General features: G+C 34.9%; 1 protein-coding gene and 2 long non-coding RNA genes across 3 annotated transcripts; 1 reads left to right on the top strand and 2 right to left on the bottom strand.

Annotated features, from left to right (window-relative positions):
• Positions 1-2,309: 2,309 nt before the first annotated feature.
• Positions 2,310-3,423, bottom strand: LOC148788273 (uncharacterized). The gene is made up of 2 exons (XR_016065334.1): positions 3,265-3,423; positions 2,310-2,544 (listed from the first exon to the last, which is right to left on the bottom strand). It is a non-coding gene; the product is annotated as an uncharacterized LOC148788273 (long non-coding RNA).
• Positions 3,424-5,227: 1,804 nt separating this feature from the next.
• Positions 5,228-8,002, bottom strand: LOC148788274 (uncharacterized). Its single transcript, XR_016065118.1, has 2 exons — positions 7,682-8,002; positions 5,228-5,435 (listed from the first exon to the last, which is right to left on the bottom strand). It is a non-coding gene; the product is annotated as an uncharacterized LOC148788274 (long non-coding RNA).
• An 8,868-nt stretch (positions 8,003-16,870) lies between these two features.
• On the top strand, positions 16,871-17,251 carry LOC148788275 (uncharacterized). The gene has a single exon (XM_088879659.1). It carries the CDS (start codon positions 16,871-16,873, stop codon positions 17,249-17,251), a length of 381 nt encoding a protein of 126 aa, XP_088735785.1.
• The last annotated feature ends 3,238 nt before the right edge of the window (positions 17,252-20,489 follow it).

The raw sequence follows: 20,489 nt of genomic DNA on the forward strand, positions 1-20,489 counted from the left end.
TTTATGTCTCTCGTCTCCAAGTTAGGACACATCAACATCCTTGATAAGTCCCACTTGAAGGGGGGGTGTAAAGAAGTAGTATGACACTAATTCCTGCCAACTTGCCATCTCCATCGTGAGAAGAAGAAATACAAGTACTAGAAGTTAGTATAAGGAAGATGAAGAAGGCCAGCAGTGAAATCGCATAACAACAAATAGCGCCTTTATTAACAAAGAAGTGCAGGTATGACTCTATAAGTGACCTCCAACATTTAAATAGAAACGTGAACGCGCCTTTACTTATGTGTGCACTTGGAAAAAAATAATTAATCCCAATATACCCTATACGCACATGGTTAACAAAATTTTCTTCAATTATTTTAATTGTATGGTGAAGTAGCCGGTGATATATGCCTAGTTTGTTACTGGATACATTGGGTTGTTACGTTAAGTACGCAAATTTGGGCTAAATTTCACCACATCGACTGGAAAGTACATGCTAAGCTGCAAGCTTGTGGATGTCGATGGGGATTAAGGAAATTATCAATGAAATCACACAAATGCCCTTAAAATGGGCATTTACTACACGGTCAGGCCGAAGATTCGCGCACTCTCAATCGAGATCGGGTCCGACCTGCAACTCGGCTTAAAGGATCCATTGCTGAGGGATGTTGATTTGCCTGATATCCTACAGAGTAAGATCACAATACGTGGCACAATGCAAGTGAACCCCTTCAAATAGGCAAGGGTATCTATTCAAATATTATAAATGCATCATGTACAGTTCATTTATGGTAAGACATTTATTACACTAAAATCTACATTAAATACATTGAGATTCTATCTCAAATCTTTTTACTTACTTAAATATTGGAGGGTTTTACTTGGAAACCACCCAAGCCTAATGATTTGCTCTTTTCTCAGATTTGAAAACCATTTTGAGAACGCGAAGTAGCTGAGCGACCGGGATCAGATGCCAAAACTATAAAAATTATGAAGAGCATCAACTGCAAGCTTCACTTGCCATTTGCCTCAAATGAGTTGCGCTATCACGAGGAACTCACGTTCGAGAGGGTGAGGGCATGGCCTGTGGCGATTCAAGCTTGAGATTGCGCACTTGAAAGGGGTTTCTTTTGCTTTTCAACTGACAGTATAAGATTGTTAGTCTTGCCTTTGTTAGAATCTTCATTGTTACCGATACTTTTTTAAGATAACTTTGCACTATATTTTTTCCATTCTTCCTTTGCAGTTATGATAAGTAGTACAGTTTTGTTAATTCTTTTTTTTGGGGGAGTCGATTTTAAATTAAATATATGAGGACTATTTGCAAGATTTAGGACAATGAATAATAGGAGATGGAGTTTTTCATGTCAAGATTGGAGAAATTTCACTTACTTATTAGGTTAAATTCATTTTGACCCCCTTGATATATCAAAATATAAAAAATTCTCCTATAAAATTTTCAATAAAAAAAATTACCCCTATATTTTTAATAAATAATCACACCGCCTCCTAGTCAACTTGAGCCTATTTTTTTAGAAACAATGACTAAAATACTCCTTCTAATTAACCGATCAAACTAGGCCTATTAATAAATAATTATTTTAATTTATAATATATATAATTTATAACTATTAAAATATATTAATAATATATATAATATAATATATAAAAAAATTTGAAAATATTAATTATAACCCCCACCACCGTCCAATTTGCCCCCAACCCCCTCCACTGCCACTCCCCACCCCTCACTACCCGTCTGGGCGATGCAATTGCCCTCGCTGGAGATGGGTGATGACCGTCGCCGACGCCGCTGCTTTTTCTTTTTAACATATAAATTAATCTTTAATTAAATTTAATTAAAATAATATTTTATTATATATAAATATATATAATATTATATATTTTAGATGCAGAGAAGGATAAAAATATCAAAAAACAGGTACTTTCATAGCAAATTTGCAGTTAAAGCTCGTGTGGCCCAAATTCTGTACAGAAGGAGTTTTTTTAACTTTATTTTATATCGCAGAGAGGTATTTGATACTTTAATTTTATGAATATACGAAATGATAAAAAATAGTTTGAATATTTGTATCATGCACTAAATATATTAGCATATTGTTATAAGATCGTAACAACTAAACTAAATTTTTTTTAACTAAATTATTTATAAGCTATTAGCTAAAATATCATAGTTATTTATAAATTTTACATTATTAATGTAGCATCCCCTTCGCTACAAGGGTTATATCTACCCTAAACGTCATACTTATAGTAATCCCTGTGTTTATATATATAAATGCACATAATCATCTAATCAATTTGCATACGTAACTCCAACATGTCATAGCAGGTATTATCAACCTACAACATTATATATACATATCAAACACCACAATGTGATTCATCACAAGTAATCTATACACTTATATTCTCTCTGTACAGATAAAATGTGATTTGTACTCTAACTGATAAAGAGGAGAAAACTGCATACTGGCCCGACCTGCCTGAGTATAGCGCGTGGACCTATTCTTCAACAGTCAGATACCTCAAAGTCTATTCCTGAAAGAAAATGTCAGTAGGGGAATGAGCCTGCCACTCAGTAAGTAAATAACTAGTCCTATCTATATATGCAGCCCAAACAAGATAAACAGGCAACACGCATGGAATACAAATTCTAGCATAATCAGCTTTATTACACCATATGACTATCTCATAATAAGACAATCAATCAAACTCCATTTTTTTCTAATTTGCTTACCAGAAGGTGATATTGTATTTTACCCATCAACTCAATCTCACCATTATATAAATTCAAGTGAATCCCCTTGACAGCCGGCTCATCAATCTCATTTCGCACATAGCATTTTCTTTTCGCACATAGCTGTTTCATTTCGCACATAGCATTTTCTTTTCGCACATAGCACTTTTCATATCGCCTTATAGGCTTTTCAACACATCAAGGGGTATTCACACCACAATTATATTCAATTTCCACCACTCCCTCATTTCCACATATCACCATTCTTGTAAGCAACTAGTAACGTAAAACCATATATTCAATACATTCTCATTTTCAGACACCCACAACACAACATACAACAGACATGATATTTCAACGTATTTCCTCATTCCACGTACACAATATCGTCAGTCAAATCAAATCATTCACAACTCATATATTTTCAGATAAATCCATGCCAGCATTAACCACAAATTCAGATAACAGTAAAATTACAAATAAAGATACATATATATAGATAATACTAATTATTTACTTACCTCGATCTTACAACGCCTTTATCTATTCAATAGGTAGTGGTTCGGTCTTTTCACTCTACCCCGTATCCTATAATGAGTTATACCACATACAATTAATATATCGAGAATATCGTAATTTCTTTTAAATATAATATTGACTATCATTTGTACAATTTCTAATAATTCTTTAATATTCCATTTCTATCGAAATACAAATCTTCATTTTTCCTCTTTTAACATAACATTTATTAAATATAATTCTCGGAATATTTCTATGAATTTTCTATAAATTTCTCGCTACTATACAATTTAATTAAATAACAATATGTAGAATTGCGTATTTGGTTAATAATTCCGATGGAATTATATAAATTAGCTATAGTAATATTCAAATCTAATAAATTTAACAATCTAATTGACCAACGATATCATTTTTATATCCAATTTGATATTTAATTCGACACTATTTTAAATTGTCAAACTCGTAAAATATTCCGGTTAAATAATACATCGCTCAATATAAATTATATTTAGTAAAAGAACTAATTAAATAATATAATTATATAAATTAATATAAATTAAAACATAAATTCTTAACTTTCTGTTTCTTCTTGGACCGCAGTTAGAAATTGCAAATTTTTGAAGTTGAAATATACATGTGTATATTATATATATGTGCAATGAGAGAGAGGAGAGAGAAGTGAGGTGGGCTTGGCCGCCACTCTCATCCACTCTCTCTTTTCTTATAATTTAATATTTATATATCTATATATATTATTATATATATGTTTATATATATATTATTATTATTATTATTTTATTTATTTAATTAAATTTTCTTAAAATAGCCATCACGTCCCTCCTAAATTTCCTTAATTAATATAAGTTGTTCTAAAATATTATAACGAGCTCCAATTTAATCCGTTCAGGTTTTATTATATTCCAATTATGACCTATAATTTATTTACCAACTAACTAAGTTTCATAAAAATTTACCAATTAATCCCCCAATTATATAATATAATCTTTGGGGCGTCACAATTAAAGTAGAAAAAAAAAGAATATGCACCATGCCTTGTGTTTTTATATCTAGTTTGACATAATAAATTTACCAAAAAGTTTTTTAAATTAATATAAACTAGTTTCCTCCTCACAAACACATTTACACAGAAAAATTACAATAACTAATCGATAATTATTAAACCAAAGCCTTAAGTAGAGTTCATAGTACTTACCAAAATAAATAAATTTTAACAATATACGAAAACAAAATATATATATATATGTACAATACAAAAAAATAGACCTATAGCAAATGAATTTCTTGAAAAATTCGTGGCAAAATAGATCTATCATGGACTTTTGCAATGGAATATTGTCCATTGCTATAGATACACTACTATATAGCAACGAATTTTTCAGCCGTTGAAAGTTTTTGCAACGATTTTTTATTTATTGTAAATTTTCGTTGCAAAACGTTGTTTTAAAGTTTGACTTTTCATATTTTACAATGGTATATTAGTGGTAATGTTGATGATCATTTCCTTCCAAAATTAATTTTTATTTGCAACCATATTTGCAACAGAAAAGTCGTAAGATTGCAATGCATTTTCCCATCAATAGTCCATTGCAAATATTTTAATATGAGCTGTTGCAAAATAATTTTTATTTACAAGGACATTAGAACAGAAGTGCTTGCAATATTGAAATACATTTTTTGCATTGACATTCCGTACAAATTTTGCAATAAAATATTCTTTTTAAAACATTTTCATTTGCAACGGAGGTTATCGCAAAATCGTAATGCATTTTTATAAAGACAATCCGTTGCAAATCTTTTTTCTTTGCAGCGACATTTGCAACGTAATCATTGTAATTTTTTTCAAAATTTTTAAATTTAATATTTAATAATAAAATTATATTTCATTTGACTCTAATAATCTATAAATTCAAATATAATAAAATATTTAAGCAAAAATACATATAAGAAAGATAACTCAATACAATCCAAAAAATAAAGATAAATTCAATACAATCCACAAAATAAATATGATATATTTTAAAGTATTCATAATTACAAAAGGGGATCAAATTCATTTTCACAATCTGCTGAAGGTGACTGGTTGGAATGGGATGACGAATTATTATCACTGAAAGTATCCTCTGATTCACTAATATCTTCTTCTGAATCCCTACAAAATAACAAGTAAATAATTACTAACAAATATGATATAATATTTAAAAATATTTTATTAACAATTCAATAATATAAACTATCTTACATGATATCCTCTGGAGTAAGGACATTCAATAGAGTTGTTACAGAAAGGTCATCATTACAGGCAACTTTAGGAACTGATACATATGGTGGTGGTGGTGGTGGTGTTGAGGATATATGTAGGTGATGCGAATGGAGCTACAAATGGAGATGAGGATGACGTCTCTCAAGCTACAGGTGAAGGTGGAACAAGCGGTGGAGTGGATGATAATGTAACCCTATGACCTTTACCTCCTCGTACCATTATCTACATGAACTTCAAGTTTTACTTGAAGAATTTAAATTGGAAGTTAACTTAGTTAAATTAGTTTACTTAAAGGTTTTAAATTGAAAGTTAACTAAGTCAAAGTAGTTTACTTAAAGTTTTAAATTGAGACTTAACTAAGCTAAATTAGTTTACTTGAAGGTTTAAAGTTAAGACTTAACCAAGTTAAATTGGTTTACTTAAAGATTTTAAATTGTGGGTTAACTAAGTTTAATTAGTTTATTTAAAAGTTTTAAATTGACAGCAACTCTTTGCTAGATACTTCTGGGGTACTACCGCTTCTCAGAAAAATATTCACTAGACCAAATGGACCAATACTTGGTACCCCATTGCTGAGGGAAGCCTTGGCGTCAGAAACCTGAGAGACGTTGAGGCATTCTAGCCAAACTTTGGTGGAGACTCAGATTGAATAACTCACTTTGGGCCCTCAACACACTAAACAAGTATTGCAAGAACAATGCCCCTTCTGCACCAAGGTTTCAAGGGACGACTCACCTACTTGCAGAAGGCTTTGTAAAGTCCATCAGGTTGCTCAAAGCCACATTTTCTTGAGCTTGCAGACGGCTCACTTCAAAATCCTTGTAATCATGAAGATCCATAAATATTCCTATCAATTGGCTCTGAGAAGATGGAATGTGGAATTTGAATGAACTGAATAGAACTGTTCTACATGACATCGCCAACCTCATTGTTGCAGCTCTTATTGTACATGGCCAATAGGATCAGCCCTTTTGGAAATCATCCAAGATGGTAGGCCACAACTTTATCGGTCTGAGAGGAAATCAGAGATCATAAAATTATCACTCCCATCTTTAGGAATATATGGACTCCATCATCACTAGGGACCAACTCCATAGTAAGATTACAAGGATTGTTAAACTTGATCATCTTAATTGCCCATGTTTTTGGTTTTCATAGTACTTCTAGTTTCAGTTACCTGCTAGCTGAAACTAAAAGTACTATGAAACCATGTCCTTCATTTGTTTCGTGGAAGCATGTGATTCACTCTTGCAAATTGATTCTCACTAGTCCATTCTTTGGGTCATTTGCTTACAATCGTAAAGGAGTTGCTCTCCCTCCTACTGCTTGCCAAGGTGTCATTTATTTTCACCTCTTTTGATTAGTTGTAATTGAAACATGTCTGTTAGAGGTATCCTCTTTTTTAGCTTGCTTGGGTTGATCTCTTGTTGCAAGGGGCTCCTGACTGATGCTCATTTAGTGACATGGTTAATTTCTTTTGGCACTTTGAAGGTTTATCTTCGAGCTTAGGTCACTAACTTTTGTCTCTGGCTTAACTACATTTTTTATAAGGGGTAGTACTCTTAGTTACGCTTTCTTAATTTATCATTGGAAAGGAGTAGTACTCCTTGTTCACATTTTGACAATTCTTGTTTGTAATGAGTAGTACTCCGTATTTATGACTTTCTAGGCATCTCTAGGGAGTTAGTTCTCCCTGTTGTAAATTTGGAGCATCATCTGATTTAATATAGAAGGGAAGGGGACTCCAAAAAGCTTCCCCCAACTTCGGGTGGTTTTTAAAAACAAAAATATCAAACAACTCAATATAACAAACAATTCATAATATACAAACAACTTAATATACCTAAAAATCAATGTACCAACAAATCAATTTTCCAAACAACTCAATATACCAACAAATGAATATATCTAACAACTCATAAGCTATAAAGATTTGTAAAATTAAAATAAATACCTGGACAATGACGGAGTCAGAGAAAAGAATTTGTAATGACAAATAAAATTTTTAAAAGGTTAATTAAATCAGTACATATTAACTGTAAAAACCTAAAACGTGTAAAAAATCTAAAAGTTCATAATAAATTTTTAAAATCTGTAAAAATAATGAATATTACAAAAAATTATAAAATAAATACCTGGGGCGGCAGAGAGACAGCGGCGACGGAAAGAAAGAGAGAAGAGAAGAAGAGGAGAAGAGAAAGAAAAAAGAAAAAGAGAAGAGAAGAAAAAGAAAAAGAGAAGAGGAAGGAAGCTGACTGAGGCGGCGAATGGTCGACGGCAGTGGTTGGTCAACGGTTGCGGAAGAAACAAACTGAAAAGAGGAGAAGAGAAAGAAAAAAGAAAAGGGAAGAGAAGAAAAAGAAAAAGAGTAGAGGAAGGAGGGTGGCCCAGGCGGTGCTGAATAGTAAAGGGGAAGAAAGAAAAAAGAAGAGAGTTGAAGAGAAAGGCCGTGAAAATGTGGGGGGGGGGGGAGGGAAGAGGGAAGAGAGAGAGAGAGGGGGGAAAGAAAAGGGGGAAATGAAAAATTGTGTTATTAAAAATTGGGAGGAAATTTTAGAGTTAATTTTGAATTAATTTTATAATAAATAAATAATATTATTTATATTAAAAGATATTTATTAATGTTTGTGATAAAAAAGTTCAAAAAGTAATATTAGTTATAGAGTTAATTTTGTGTTTGAATCTTAATTTTTTTAATTAATTTTAAGATTATTAGTATTAATCAACAAAAATAGTAGAAATTATGAATAGGAGTGATGTGTGAGAAAATAGCACGGGTCCAATGTGAAGGATCGCATGGTATAGCCGAAAAATGAATACAAGGGGTGTAATAACAAAAAGTAAAGTGCATAGAAAACGAATCCAAGGGGTGTAATAACAAAAAGTAAAGTGCATAGAAAAAACGAATCCAATGGGTGTAGCCTTGAAGTTCCCAAACGCTCGATGTAATATAAAATACACGAACATGGGATTGATGCAAAACTATAAAACCGAATATAAAAAGGGTGAACAATGATACCTACGTTTTTCACGATCGCTTGATCTTCACTTAAGGCTCCAACATAGAAGTCCTCTAATTCGTTCACACCATACCGAAGTCGGGATGGGATCTCTACTTCCTCTTTGCTAGAAAAGAAGAAAATTGCACCTTAGTGCACAAAGAGAGTGGCGGCTGAATTCTCTTGATGGAAGAGGGGATTTTTTTTTTTTTTTGATTGTGTAACAATGATCATAATTATTTTTCAAATAATTATATTTTATATATATATACCTTGTTTTATAATTAAGAATATTTCTAAGTACATCTTATTATCTATAAGGCATATTTCTCTTTTCCAAATAAAGAGATTCCCAGAATGGCTAGAATTGAACTTTCCAAAATTTCAATTTGCTAGCAATTTATTTCCTTCCATGAAATTTTTCATGTGCTCAAAACAATTAGGCTTGGCTGATTTTTTTTTTCTTAAAAATACAAGTCCAATGAATTTTTATTTAAATCCAATTTAATAAAAATTTTATTTAATTCAGCTCAACTTATAATTAATCCAATTAAATTCGTAAGCCCAAATTATCATTATTATTTAATATGATCCAACTTATTAAACTATAAGGACAAGTCCAATACAAATTAATACTATTTTGGAGCCTTTTTTCAACCAATGGATCTCTCTTTGTAAGTAATCCAATTACTTGTGGAATTAATTTCAAATTAATTCCTTGTTTCTTTTCGATAATTTGTGTATGACTCTTTAGGTTCACATTTCAGCTAGACTCTGGCTAGTGTCTAACACTTTTATTAATTAGATCCAATTTAATTAATAATTCTTGATGAACCCTTATTCAAGAAAGCCCATCCACGGGGGCCGTCTAGCAACGGTCCATGGCACTAGAGACTAGGTGAATTACTGTGTGAACAGTTAGGGTTCCGAGTCAATATGGGTAAGGGCCTCCTATCTGCCGCCTCCCGACCTTAGTCTAGGGCATGGAGTTAGGTGTTGGTTTTCATCCTGGACTAGACATCTATACTTGATACTTGAGATCGCGTTACGCCAAAGTTTCTCGATATAGGAACCTCCTTTTCCTATTTGATGAATGACTGTAGCCATGGATTCAAAAAGCATGAATGCATCTCCAAGTGCATAGGAGATACCTTTGTCACATACAGACAGGGCATGGATCCTCTTCTTGAAACTCACCGTTATTGCTACATACTCCGTTTATACTAGACAAAGCTTATGACGATCATGTTTGTGACACAATTGAAAGGCACCTCGAAGTGCGAGTGGATCGACTTGGGAACGCGCAAGCGAAAGCGGTGATTAAAATGCATAAAATAAAATGAAAATATAATAAAACAATAGTTCCAAGGGGTGTATTCTTGGAGTTCCCGGACGTTCGATGTAGTTAATAATAATAAACAATAACAATAAAAGAATTAACGGGGCTATTGGTTGAATGAAAACGAGTTTCAAAAATTATAAATAAAAATTATCTCTTTGATTTATATCACACTTTCTTCATTCGTTCACCTAAGGTTTTAACGTAGAAACTCTCTAAAGTTGCGCCCACACCACATCGGAATCGGGATCCCTCAACTCTCTTTGCTAGAAGAAAATTAGGGAGAAAAATACACACTAAGTGTGTATTCAAGAGGGGCGGCCGAAAGGTGGAGTTAGGATGTAAGAAATTATTTTTGTGTATTCTGTATTTATTCATTAGTTATTCCAAATAACTAATACACATATATATACCTGAAAGAATCGGTATGGCTAGGGAACGTGTCGGAAGCATGAAATAAAAAATAATTAAAACGGTTCAAAAAGGTTTTCCCTTTGAGATTTGCAGACATTCGGTGTTTATCAAAAGTATAATAATCAATATATAAACATGCTAGACAAGTGGCTAGAGGATGAAACAAAAAACATAGAAACAAAAATGAAACTTTACCTGCTTTTTGTTTCTATAGTTGAGCAGCAACGTGCATTGGTTCCCTTTTACGCTCTCCCATTTCGTTCACTTAAGGATCCAAATTAGAACTCCTCTAATTTGTCCACAGCACACTAACGCAGAGTTATAGTTCTTTTTCTATTGCTAGACAGAACAAAGAACAAGAAGAAAAATAACTCCATACTAACACTATTTTTTAGTGCTTTTGGAATGTTTTATCTAACTTGAATCCAATTCAATGTAGAACAAAAAGGAGAACATTTTTGGAGATAAAAGAGAGCAAATTTCGTGGCTTAGGCACTGGTCATACATGATGTGTGTAGTTTTACATTTTACATGTAATTGAATTCAAAATTCAATTACTATCAAGTTTGCCCTCCAAGGCAACCTATACACACACATGCATATAATCTTTAACAATGATGAAATAACCAATCCATAGTGTTCATCATGGTGAGGAGTTTTAACTCCTTCTTAGCTTGCTCCAATAACCCTCAAATGGGCCTATACTTCAAGTATGCACCGGGTTTGATATAATCAAATCAAATCGAGCCCAACCAAAGTCCATTACAATAATTAATTTAATTACTTTTAGCCCATCTATGTTCGAAGATTCATTTAATCTAATAAAATAAATTTAAGCCCAAACTCTAATTAATTGATCCAATCAATGAATTAAGGCAAACCAAATAAATTAATTCAATTAATTTAAAGGTGTTACGCCCAAAATTAATTAATCCAATTAATTAATTCTAGAGCCATCTATCAAATAAATTATTAAATAAACGATCCAATCATTTATATATTCTCCTTGAATTAATTTAATTCAATAAAATTAATTTGTTTCTTCTAGAATTAATTCCAAATTAATTCCACTGATTACATAGTGATTTGTGTGTGACTCTTTAGGTTCACCATCAACTAGACTTGGGCATTGTGTCCAACACAAATAATTGAATCTAAATTAATTTATTATTTTCAACTAACCATTAATCGAAAGCGCCTGTCACTATAGGTGGCTATCTAGCAACGGTCCATGGCACTAGAGACTAGGTGAATGTTGGTTTGAACATTTAGGTTCTCAAGTTCCATACAGATACGTTCCGTCCATCAACCATCTCCTACCCTTAGCCTAGCCCATGAAATTGGGGTCGGTTCCCATCCTGGACTAGACAATTATACTGAAACTTGAGTTGCATTTACTCTATTTGATCGATAAAGAAAACCATTTCCTATTCGACCAATCGCTATAACCATAAACTTAGAGAGTCTAAATCATCTCAAAGCATATAGGAGATATATCCATCATATACTGATAGGGGACGAATTCTATCTTAAATTCCACCATCCTCACTACATACTCAGGCTACACTTGACAAGACTTATAACGACCACATCGAAGATACAATCATCTCTCGCCAGATCCAAGATACAGCCATCATAATGATTCCTCAAGTCTAAGGAGTAATCCTGTACTATCGGAGCCTGGAATTCAAGTCATACCGATTAAGCCTCCAAGACTTTCATATGACGATTCCCACGAGTCAGTTCAATCAGTTAACCACCTTGTCAATTAATTCACTAAAATTGCATAGACGTCCGATTTTTTACGCTGATGAAATACGACACTCATCCAATGAATGCAATACTCTATAGGACTCTCGATGCCCAGTCTTGAAGTCCTTGACTTGGAACTTTTCAGACCAACCTGCAAAAGTTGGTCTCATAGCTACCATCCAATGCGCAACCCAACCACATGGGTTATTCAATTGGTCTATGGGTATTTTTTGTAACGTTAAGACACCGTTCAATGTAAATACTAAGCACAACAAACATATGGTGCCGTAGATGAATGCTTATTATATTCATCAAGATAATATCATATTCATGGTTCCCAAAATCGCCAACAATTGGCTTTCTGGTCACCATTTATAACAATCTCCCATTTGACCTAAAGCCAATCGCCCATATCCCTCAAACCTATCTGAGTGAGCAATCTACGATACTTGCTCGATCTCATGGGTCCACCATATTTTCTGCCGAAATGACGCGGTCCAACTGCACATCACCTCTTCCTACCATTGTTCCAAACTGATGGTGGCGTCTAAGAATAATCTTTGAATCTTTGATGAGATCTCGGCCCTTTCCTTGTGCCATTACCGAGTTGTTATCCTCCAGTTAACTACTGGCTTGGCCGTGCTAGGCTCACTCAACCATTAGATGTGGATTTTCATTCAAAAAACTTCTTGAGCAACTTTTAAAGTCACTATACATTTGACTTCTATGGTGTAAACCATTGTGGCATCCCGCTTGAAACCATTCCAAGCCACCACATCACCATTAAGTTTGAATGTACACTCAAATTGAGACTAGCCGACCAGTCACATATAACTGGAAACTAGTGTTGCCATACCTTCCAAAATCAACCCTCTATTGACTTGCATGAAGAACATTTCTTTAATCCTTATTGAGGTACTAAAGAGTAATCTTGACTCCTATGCAGTGCCTTATCGATAGACTCCCGATATCCATGGTTGTGGTCAAAGCACACACAACATTCGGCCTAGTGCATCAAACCACATACCCATGTTGTGAACAGCAAAAGACATAAAGGATGTCAAACATCTTTCTAAGCTCCTCATCAATCCTCGAAGACTGAGTCTTGGATGGCTTAACCCTAGGATAAGGAAAGGAATCCAATTCCTTCATGGAGAATTATTTGAATAATGTTTGTGCTTCAGTGTCTCCCAACATCTTCACATCATTCCGAATGAGTAAGACGTTCATACCTAAAACACTAGGAGCACAACTAAGCTCCCACTTCTAACTTATTCTCCACCTGAGTCATACCCTTCATGACCTTATCTACACGAATATTCTAGATACAGGAAGTTTCAAACTTAGTTTGTACTCCTTGTCGAATCTCATGGCTCCAAGCCATTCATCCAACCCAATGTCCTACATCGCTTCTCCTTATGTCTTCGGATCATAATCCAATTGACTAGTCAAACTCAGAAACCAGTACCTATTAGGTAACTAAGGTATTCTAGTCATCCCTCAGGAGGCTGAAATATAGTGAGTTAGTGGAAGAATCCGATTATAAACGATATTTGCTACATTTGACTGAGGTGTTTCTTCACTTGATTCCTCAAGGAGATACTCCTCACGTTAGTGAAAGATCAATCGAACCAAGTCCAACAAGGTTCGATCCCTCCTTTATGAGAGACATCGTTCAATTGTTGCTATCTGAGGAAGAACTCCAATGAGTGAGAATTCCATTCTGGTCAGATTTTTCAAGAACTCCCACTAAATATACACTACCTCGATCTAACCGAAGGATTTAATTTTTCAACCAGTTTTGTTCTCCACTTCAAGTCTAATTCTCCTAATTTTCCAAAGGTTTTGTTCTCCTAATTATGCTAATCGATATGGCCTGAAAACGTGGTGGAAGTGTGAAATAAAAAAATAAGTAAAACAGTTTAAAGGGGTGTTCCCTTTGAGATTCTCGGGCATTCGGTGTTTATCAAAAACAAAATAATCTAATTAATTTTAAAGGTGTTAAGCCTAAAATTAATTAATCCAATTAATTAATTCTTGAGCCATCCATCAAATGCATTATTAAATAAATGATCCAATCATTTTTATATTCTCCTTAAATTAATTTAATCTAATTAAATTAATTTATTTTTCTCGAATTAATTTTAAATTAATTCCCTTTGGCAATTTATGCAAGCATAATACGTGAATTTTGACTATCAAACTATTATTCCATTTTTCCTTTTACCCTTGCCCATCGTGGCCACAAGTCCACTAAAAAAGCTTGCAGCGGCTGACTTTGCTTCATCTTTCTTTCTCATTCGGCGTTTGGCATGCTTGCTTTTCGCTCTTGAGGTCGAAGCCTTCAAATTCAATACTGACAGCGCAGATTTTTCAATCGTTGCCTCGTATTGGTCTAACCATTTTTATCGTCTCATGAATGATTTTCTTAAGCCCATTTAGAGTTCATGATAAATATATTGACGGAAGGGATGAAGAGATCTGAAGGATTACGTAAATGTACATCTCATTTTAAGATCAACATTGAGGGCTTAGAGCTTCTCCATAAGGGATTGCATCTTAACCCAATATTTGTGTACAGACGACCTTAAGTCATCTTGGCTTCAAGAACTGGTTCTGTCGCGGTATATCCAATATGCCGGTTCGGTGCCTCATAAATTTGATTTATGTGGAGCATTATTGAGCCAATAACGTCGAGCCTGTCATATCGCTCGTGGATGATAGTAGCATGTATGACGTGCGGACCTTGCGATTGTCCTTATCTATTAATCCTAAACGCCAAACGTTCTTTAAGTAAGGACTCCTTTTGCAAGTTCGATAAGTGGCTTTTTCATGACATAAGCTAGGTTCGAAAATCGAGGGCAATCCTTCGATTTTTCCAGCTAAATTAATTGATGGTGTTCCATCAAATAAATCTCAAAAATAAAACTGAAAAACAGATCTAAAACATGCATTCTAAACATTGAGCAGAAACAATAAGTAGATCATAGTAATATTGAGTTTGAGTGAAGACTTGGTCTTTTAGTCATTAACCCCTCCTACTTCACAAAATCCCACCACTCTCAAGTGGGGTTTTGATAAATCCTTTCCTAGTGGGCTTGAAATCTAAAAGAATAATTTACCATGCCCCACTTTTATGATTCACATGGAAAAGGCCTCGTGGGAGGCAATTGATGCCATTCTCATCCCATGACATTCCCAAGATATTTTTCCTCACTTCTTCATATGATCTCGACGACTCCAACCGAATCATGTAACTTGGTGTTAAGCCCAACCAATCAACCAAATCACACCTCAATTTTCGCCCCCCACGACTTGTGCGACAAAAAAACAATTAGTGATTCCTTTGTTCATAACAATTATAGAACTTTCCTTCTATTCCAAACGTTCCACGACTCTGGAGACCACATTTGGATAGCGGTAGCATCCTCATGATACTTTTATGGATGGAAGGCCTGGACAGATCGAAATGCCATTTAGATCCAAGTCCATTACGGGCTTAATATTTAATTAGTGTTGGGCTCATTCCATCAACCAAGTCTCACCTCAACTGTCGCCCCCCACGACTCCTGATATAAGAAAATAGTGAGCGTGTTTCTTTTCACAATAATGGTGCAGCTTGCCTCTAGTCCAAATATGCCACGACTCGTGAGACCACACTTGGGTAGTGGCAGCTTCCTACCACATTATTGTGGATGGAGACCTTTGGACAGATCAAACCATTTTAATCCAAGTCCATTTTGGGCCCTAACACTTTATTGTTTGCATGCAAAAATATCAAATATTTGGGCCCTAACTTCTCCAAGGGCCTCCTCCTCCGTGGACCTTCTTATCCATGGGCTTGCTTTAAAGTAAAAAACCAAACCAAAATTCCTATACTACTCTCATTACATTTAAAAAGAAACCCTGATCAGAAGTCAGGGTGAGTACAAAAGGAGGGAGATAGCAAACCTTATTATTCCAAGGCTAAAAACGAGACGGAGAGAGAAGATAGCATTCCAACCATAAACATAAACATACAAGAGTTCGTGGAGTTCGTGATCCTCCATCCATACATTTCATAATATACATCCCACATAATATTGCAATCCATGATATCCAATTTCACAAAATAAACTATACAAAGGAAATACAAGTTCGCAATTTGCAATTAAAGGATGATAAAAACTATGTGCATCCAATGCACATAATAAATCCAATTAATTATGCAATCATTTTTTCAAAAAATTAAATTTTATCCAAAATAAATTAAATTAGCACAATTAATAATGAAAAAAAATTCCAAAAAATTAAATTTTCAAAAAACAGTGAAACGGCCCAACCGTCGACCGTCGGCCTTGCAGTGTGAGCTTCCGTCGTACTTGGAATCACAGCTTGCCTGTGCGGTCCAGGCTACACGCTAGCTTCCCTGCCTGCGCGCACGCCTGGCCGTGCGTGCTGAAGGATCGCATGGTACAACCCGGGAATGCGCTAGCGGAAGCAATAAAATATAACGCACAATAACGAAAAATATACGCGAGAATTAAACGAATGCAAGGGGTGTACCCTTGGAGTACACGAGCATTCAATATTCTAAAATAAAAACATACATGGGGCTAATGTAAAAGCATCAAAACCGAAAGTCACAAGGGTGAAAAAAATGTTACCTTTCATTTTTCACGGTCGCTTGGAATATCCTTCACTTGAGGCTCCAATGTAGCAATCCTCTAATTTGTTTACACCATACCAAATTCGGAATCTCTACAACCTCTTTTTTAAAAGAGAATCAGAGAAAAAATGCACAAAGTGCATCAGCCAGGGACTTGTGGGTGGATCTTGAGATGCTGTTTGGTCAGAGCAATGGCCCTCTTCTCTACAAAATTCAAAGAGAAACCGCCTCCATTTCTCAGAATAGCTCAATTGTGGCAGTGTATTTTACAAAGCTCAAGAAACTCTGGGATGAGTTGGGGTCTTTAGATCCCTTACCTGTGTGTTCGTGTGGGGCAAGCCATAAGATGTCTGAAAAATCAACATCATACCAATTAATCCAGTTCCTTATGGGGCTTAGTGACATATATGATCATGTCAAGAACCAGATATTGCTCATGGATCCTCTACTTACAGCTGCAAAGGTTTATTCCATGGTTCGCACAGTTGAAAAACAAAGTCAAGTCAATTCTGGAATTGCTGATGTAGAAAGGGAAGGTGCTATGGCTGTGTAGTTACCAGAGACAAGAAAACAGGAAAACGTGAAGACCAATTACAAGATAGGAACAACAGTTGATAAAAGACAAATGCAATGTGATCATTGCAAAAAGAAGGCACATCTAAAGGAAGGGTGTTTTGAATTAGTGGGATATCCTGAGTGGTATAAGAACATGTTAGATCAAAGAAAAGCTGCTGGAAGACCAATGAATCCAAGAACTTCAAATTCCAAAATTCATCATCAAGTCAACAGCCTACAGACAGCTTTGGATAATGATTCAGATGCAAAAATCATAGAAATCATTAGACAAGAAAGGCTCAGAATCATTCAGGATCAAAACAACAGTCAAATAAGCTCCAATTTCTCACACTTTGAAGGATAAGGTAATAACTCTAACTTTACAAAGGTATGGGTTATTGACAGTGGAGCTTCAGCCCACATGTGTGCTTTAATGAAATTTTTAATGAATCCTCATAAACTTGACAATAAAATACCTGTTAGACTCCCTGATGGAACTAACCAAATGGTCAAGATAATAGGTGATGTTCATATTACAAGAAATATCATATTAAAGAATGTTTTGTATGTACCTGCATTTAAGCATAATTTGCTCTCTGTTAGTAGACTATGTAAAGATGATAATCTTAGTGTTCAATTCACAGACAAAACTTGTGTTGTGTAGGACCCTCGGACAAAGAAGGTGATTGTTGTAGGTAGGCAACAAAGAAGAATCTATGTGTTAGAAAGAGAACCACAAGCACTTAGACTGAACCTTGAAGAAAATCTACGTACTGATGCCTATTATGTGAATAAATGTAGAGCTGAAGGCAACAAAACTTTGTGGCACAATAGACTAGGTCACACAAGCCTAGATGTTATGAAGCACATGAAAATTTGTAGCAATAGTACTACTGAACAAATGAAATGTGAGATTTTCCCTTTGGCAAAACAATACAGAATGCCTTTTTCGTTGAGTGATTCCAATACTATATTTGTTTTTGAACTCATCCATGTAGATGTATGGGGACCCTACAGAAAATATTCCATCAACAATTATGAGTATATGCTTACTATTGTAGATGACTTTAGTAGGAGTACATGGACCTATGTAATGTAGCACACACAAAGACAATCAAAATTGGAACTGTTTTACAACATGGTGCTGAAATAATTTGATGTTCAAATATAACAAATCAGAACTGATAATGGAACTGAGTTTGTCAATAAAGAATGCCAAAACTTCTTTCAAAATAAAGGCATAATACATCAAAGAACCTGCGTTTATATCCCTCAACAAAATGGAGTTGTTGAGAGGAAACATCATCATCTTCTACAAATTGCCAGGTCTCTAATGTTTCAAGCTAATATGCCCTCCAAATTTTGGACTGAAGCCTCATTGATGGCTACTTATCTTGTAAACAGATTGCCTAGTCAAAGGTTAAAATGGAAAACCCCTTATGAACTCCTATACAAGACAAAACCTACATATGAACACATTAAAGTGTTTGGCTGCCTTTGTTTTATCACCAACACTGCACCTTTTAAAGGGAAATTTGAACAAAGGGCATTGAAATGTGTGTTCGTAGGATATGTACATGGTGTCAAAGGATACAGAGTCGTGGAACTAGGAACAGGCAACATACATATAACTAGGGATACAGTCTTTTATGAAAATTCATTTCCCTTTTCAGATTCTAAAGATGATGAAGGTGATATAATTTGCCCACTTCCTGCTGTGGATGAGTGTAATGATGTTAAAGATAGTAATGAACCTACATAGACTCCCACAGAAACTGATCAAGTGCATGAGGAAAACACTGAACAACCTAGGAGATCTAGCAGAATTACTAATAAGCCCATCTGGATGAGAGATTATGAATGCTATAACATTGACACTCATGTTAACTTTCATATGTCACATGCACATTCTTGCTTTGTGGAAAGTCTCTCTAACTTGCAGGAATCCAAAGACTTCAAGGAAGCTCAAGATAAAGCAGAATGGAGAAAAGCTATGCAAGAAGAACACAATGCTTTAGAAAGAAACAGAAATTGGAAGATTGCTGATTTGCCCGCTAATAAGAAAGCCATTGGATGCAAATGGCTATATAAGATTTAACTTAATCCTAATGGCACTGTAGAAAGATATAAACCATGGTTGGTGGCAAAGGGTTGTAGCCAAATTGAGGGGGAAGACACAATGATTGCTTTGCTCCTGTAGCCAAAGTAGTCACTGTGAGACTCTTCTTGGCTATGGCTGTGGGAAAAGGATGGCCTGTAACCACCTTGGTGTTACTAATGCATTCTTGCATGGCACTCTCGATGAGGATATTTACAAGGAAGGTCCACAAGGCTATGATATTCCAAAAGGTAAGGTATGCAAATTGGAAATATCATTGTATGGATTAAAACAAGCTTCTAGGAAGTGGAATGAGGAATTCACAAATAAGATTAGTGAATTTGGTTTTGTACAATGCAGCCATGATCACTGCTTATTTGTGAAGGGATCAGGTATGAATTTAGTAGCTCTACTTGTATATGTTGATGATATACTTGTCACATCTACTTCCAAAAATTCCATAATGAATGTTAAGAATTATTTGGACAAACATTTTTCTGTCAAACATTTGGGCAATGCTAAGTACTTTCTAGGCCTTGAAATGGCTCGTTCTGAAGAAGGATTGGTTGTTACTCAACATAAGTATGCTCAAGACATTATAAAAGATGTTGGACTTGGTAATGGCAAGCATGCCACTACCCCACTACCTCCAAGCTTGAAACTCACTAAAGAAACAGGGCTGCACTCACTGATCCTTCAAGATATAGGAGGCTTGTTGGAAGGTTATTGCATTTAGCATTTACAAGACCTGACTTATGTTATGCAGTGCAGCAATTAAGTCAACATCTACAGCAACCATGTGAGGGACATTGGAATGCTGCTATCCATGTTGTCAGATACCTAAAAGGCAGCATAACTTCAGGTTTGTTTTTCTCTGCAAAAATAGATTTCTCACTTTGAGTTTTTTGTGATGCAGATTGGGGAACGTGCCAATTAACATGGAAATCCTTGACTGGATTTTGCATATTTGTGGGAGAAACGCCTGTATCTTGGAAGATCAAGAAGCAGACAATAGTGGCAAGGTCGTCAGCCGAAGCTGAATATAGAAGTATGGCCACAACTACTTGTGAGGTTACCTGGTTAGTTTATCTGTTGAAGAATTCGGGAATCAAAGTTAGGACACAAATTCCCTTCTATT

This window comes from Sesamum indicum, linkage group LG4 (genome assembly GCF_026168435.1).
Source record: "Sesamum indicum cultivar Baizhima isolate 11 linkage group LG4, ASM2616843v1, whole genome shotgun sequence".
Lineage (NCBI taxonomy): Eukaryota > Viridiplantae > Streptophyta > Magnoliopsida > Lamiales > Pedaliaceae > Sesamum > Sesamum indicum.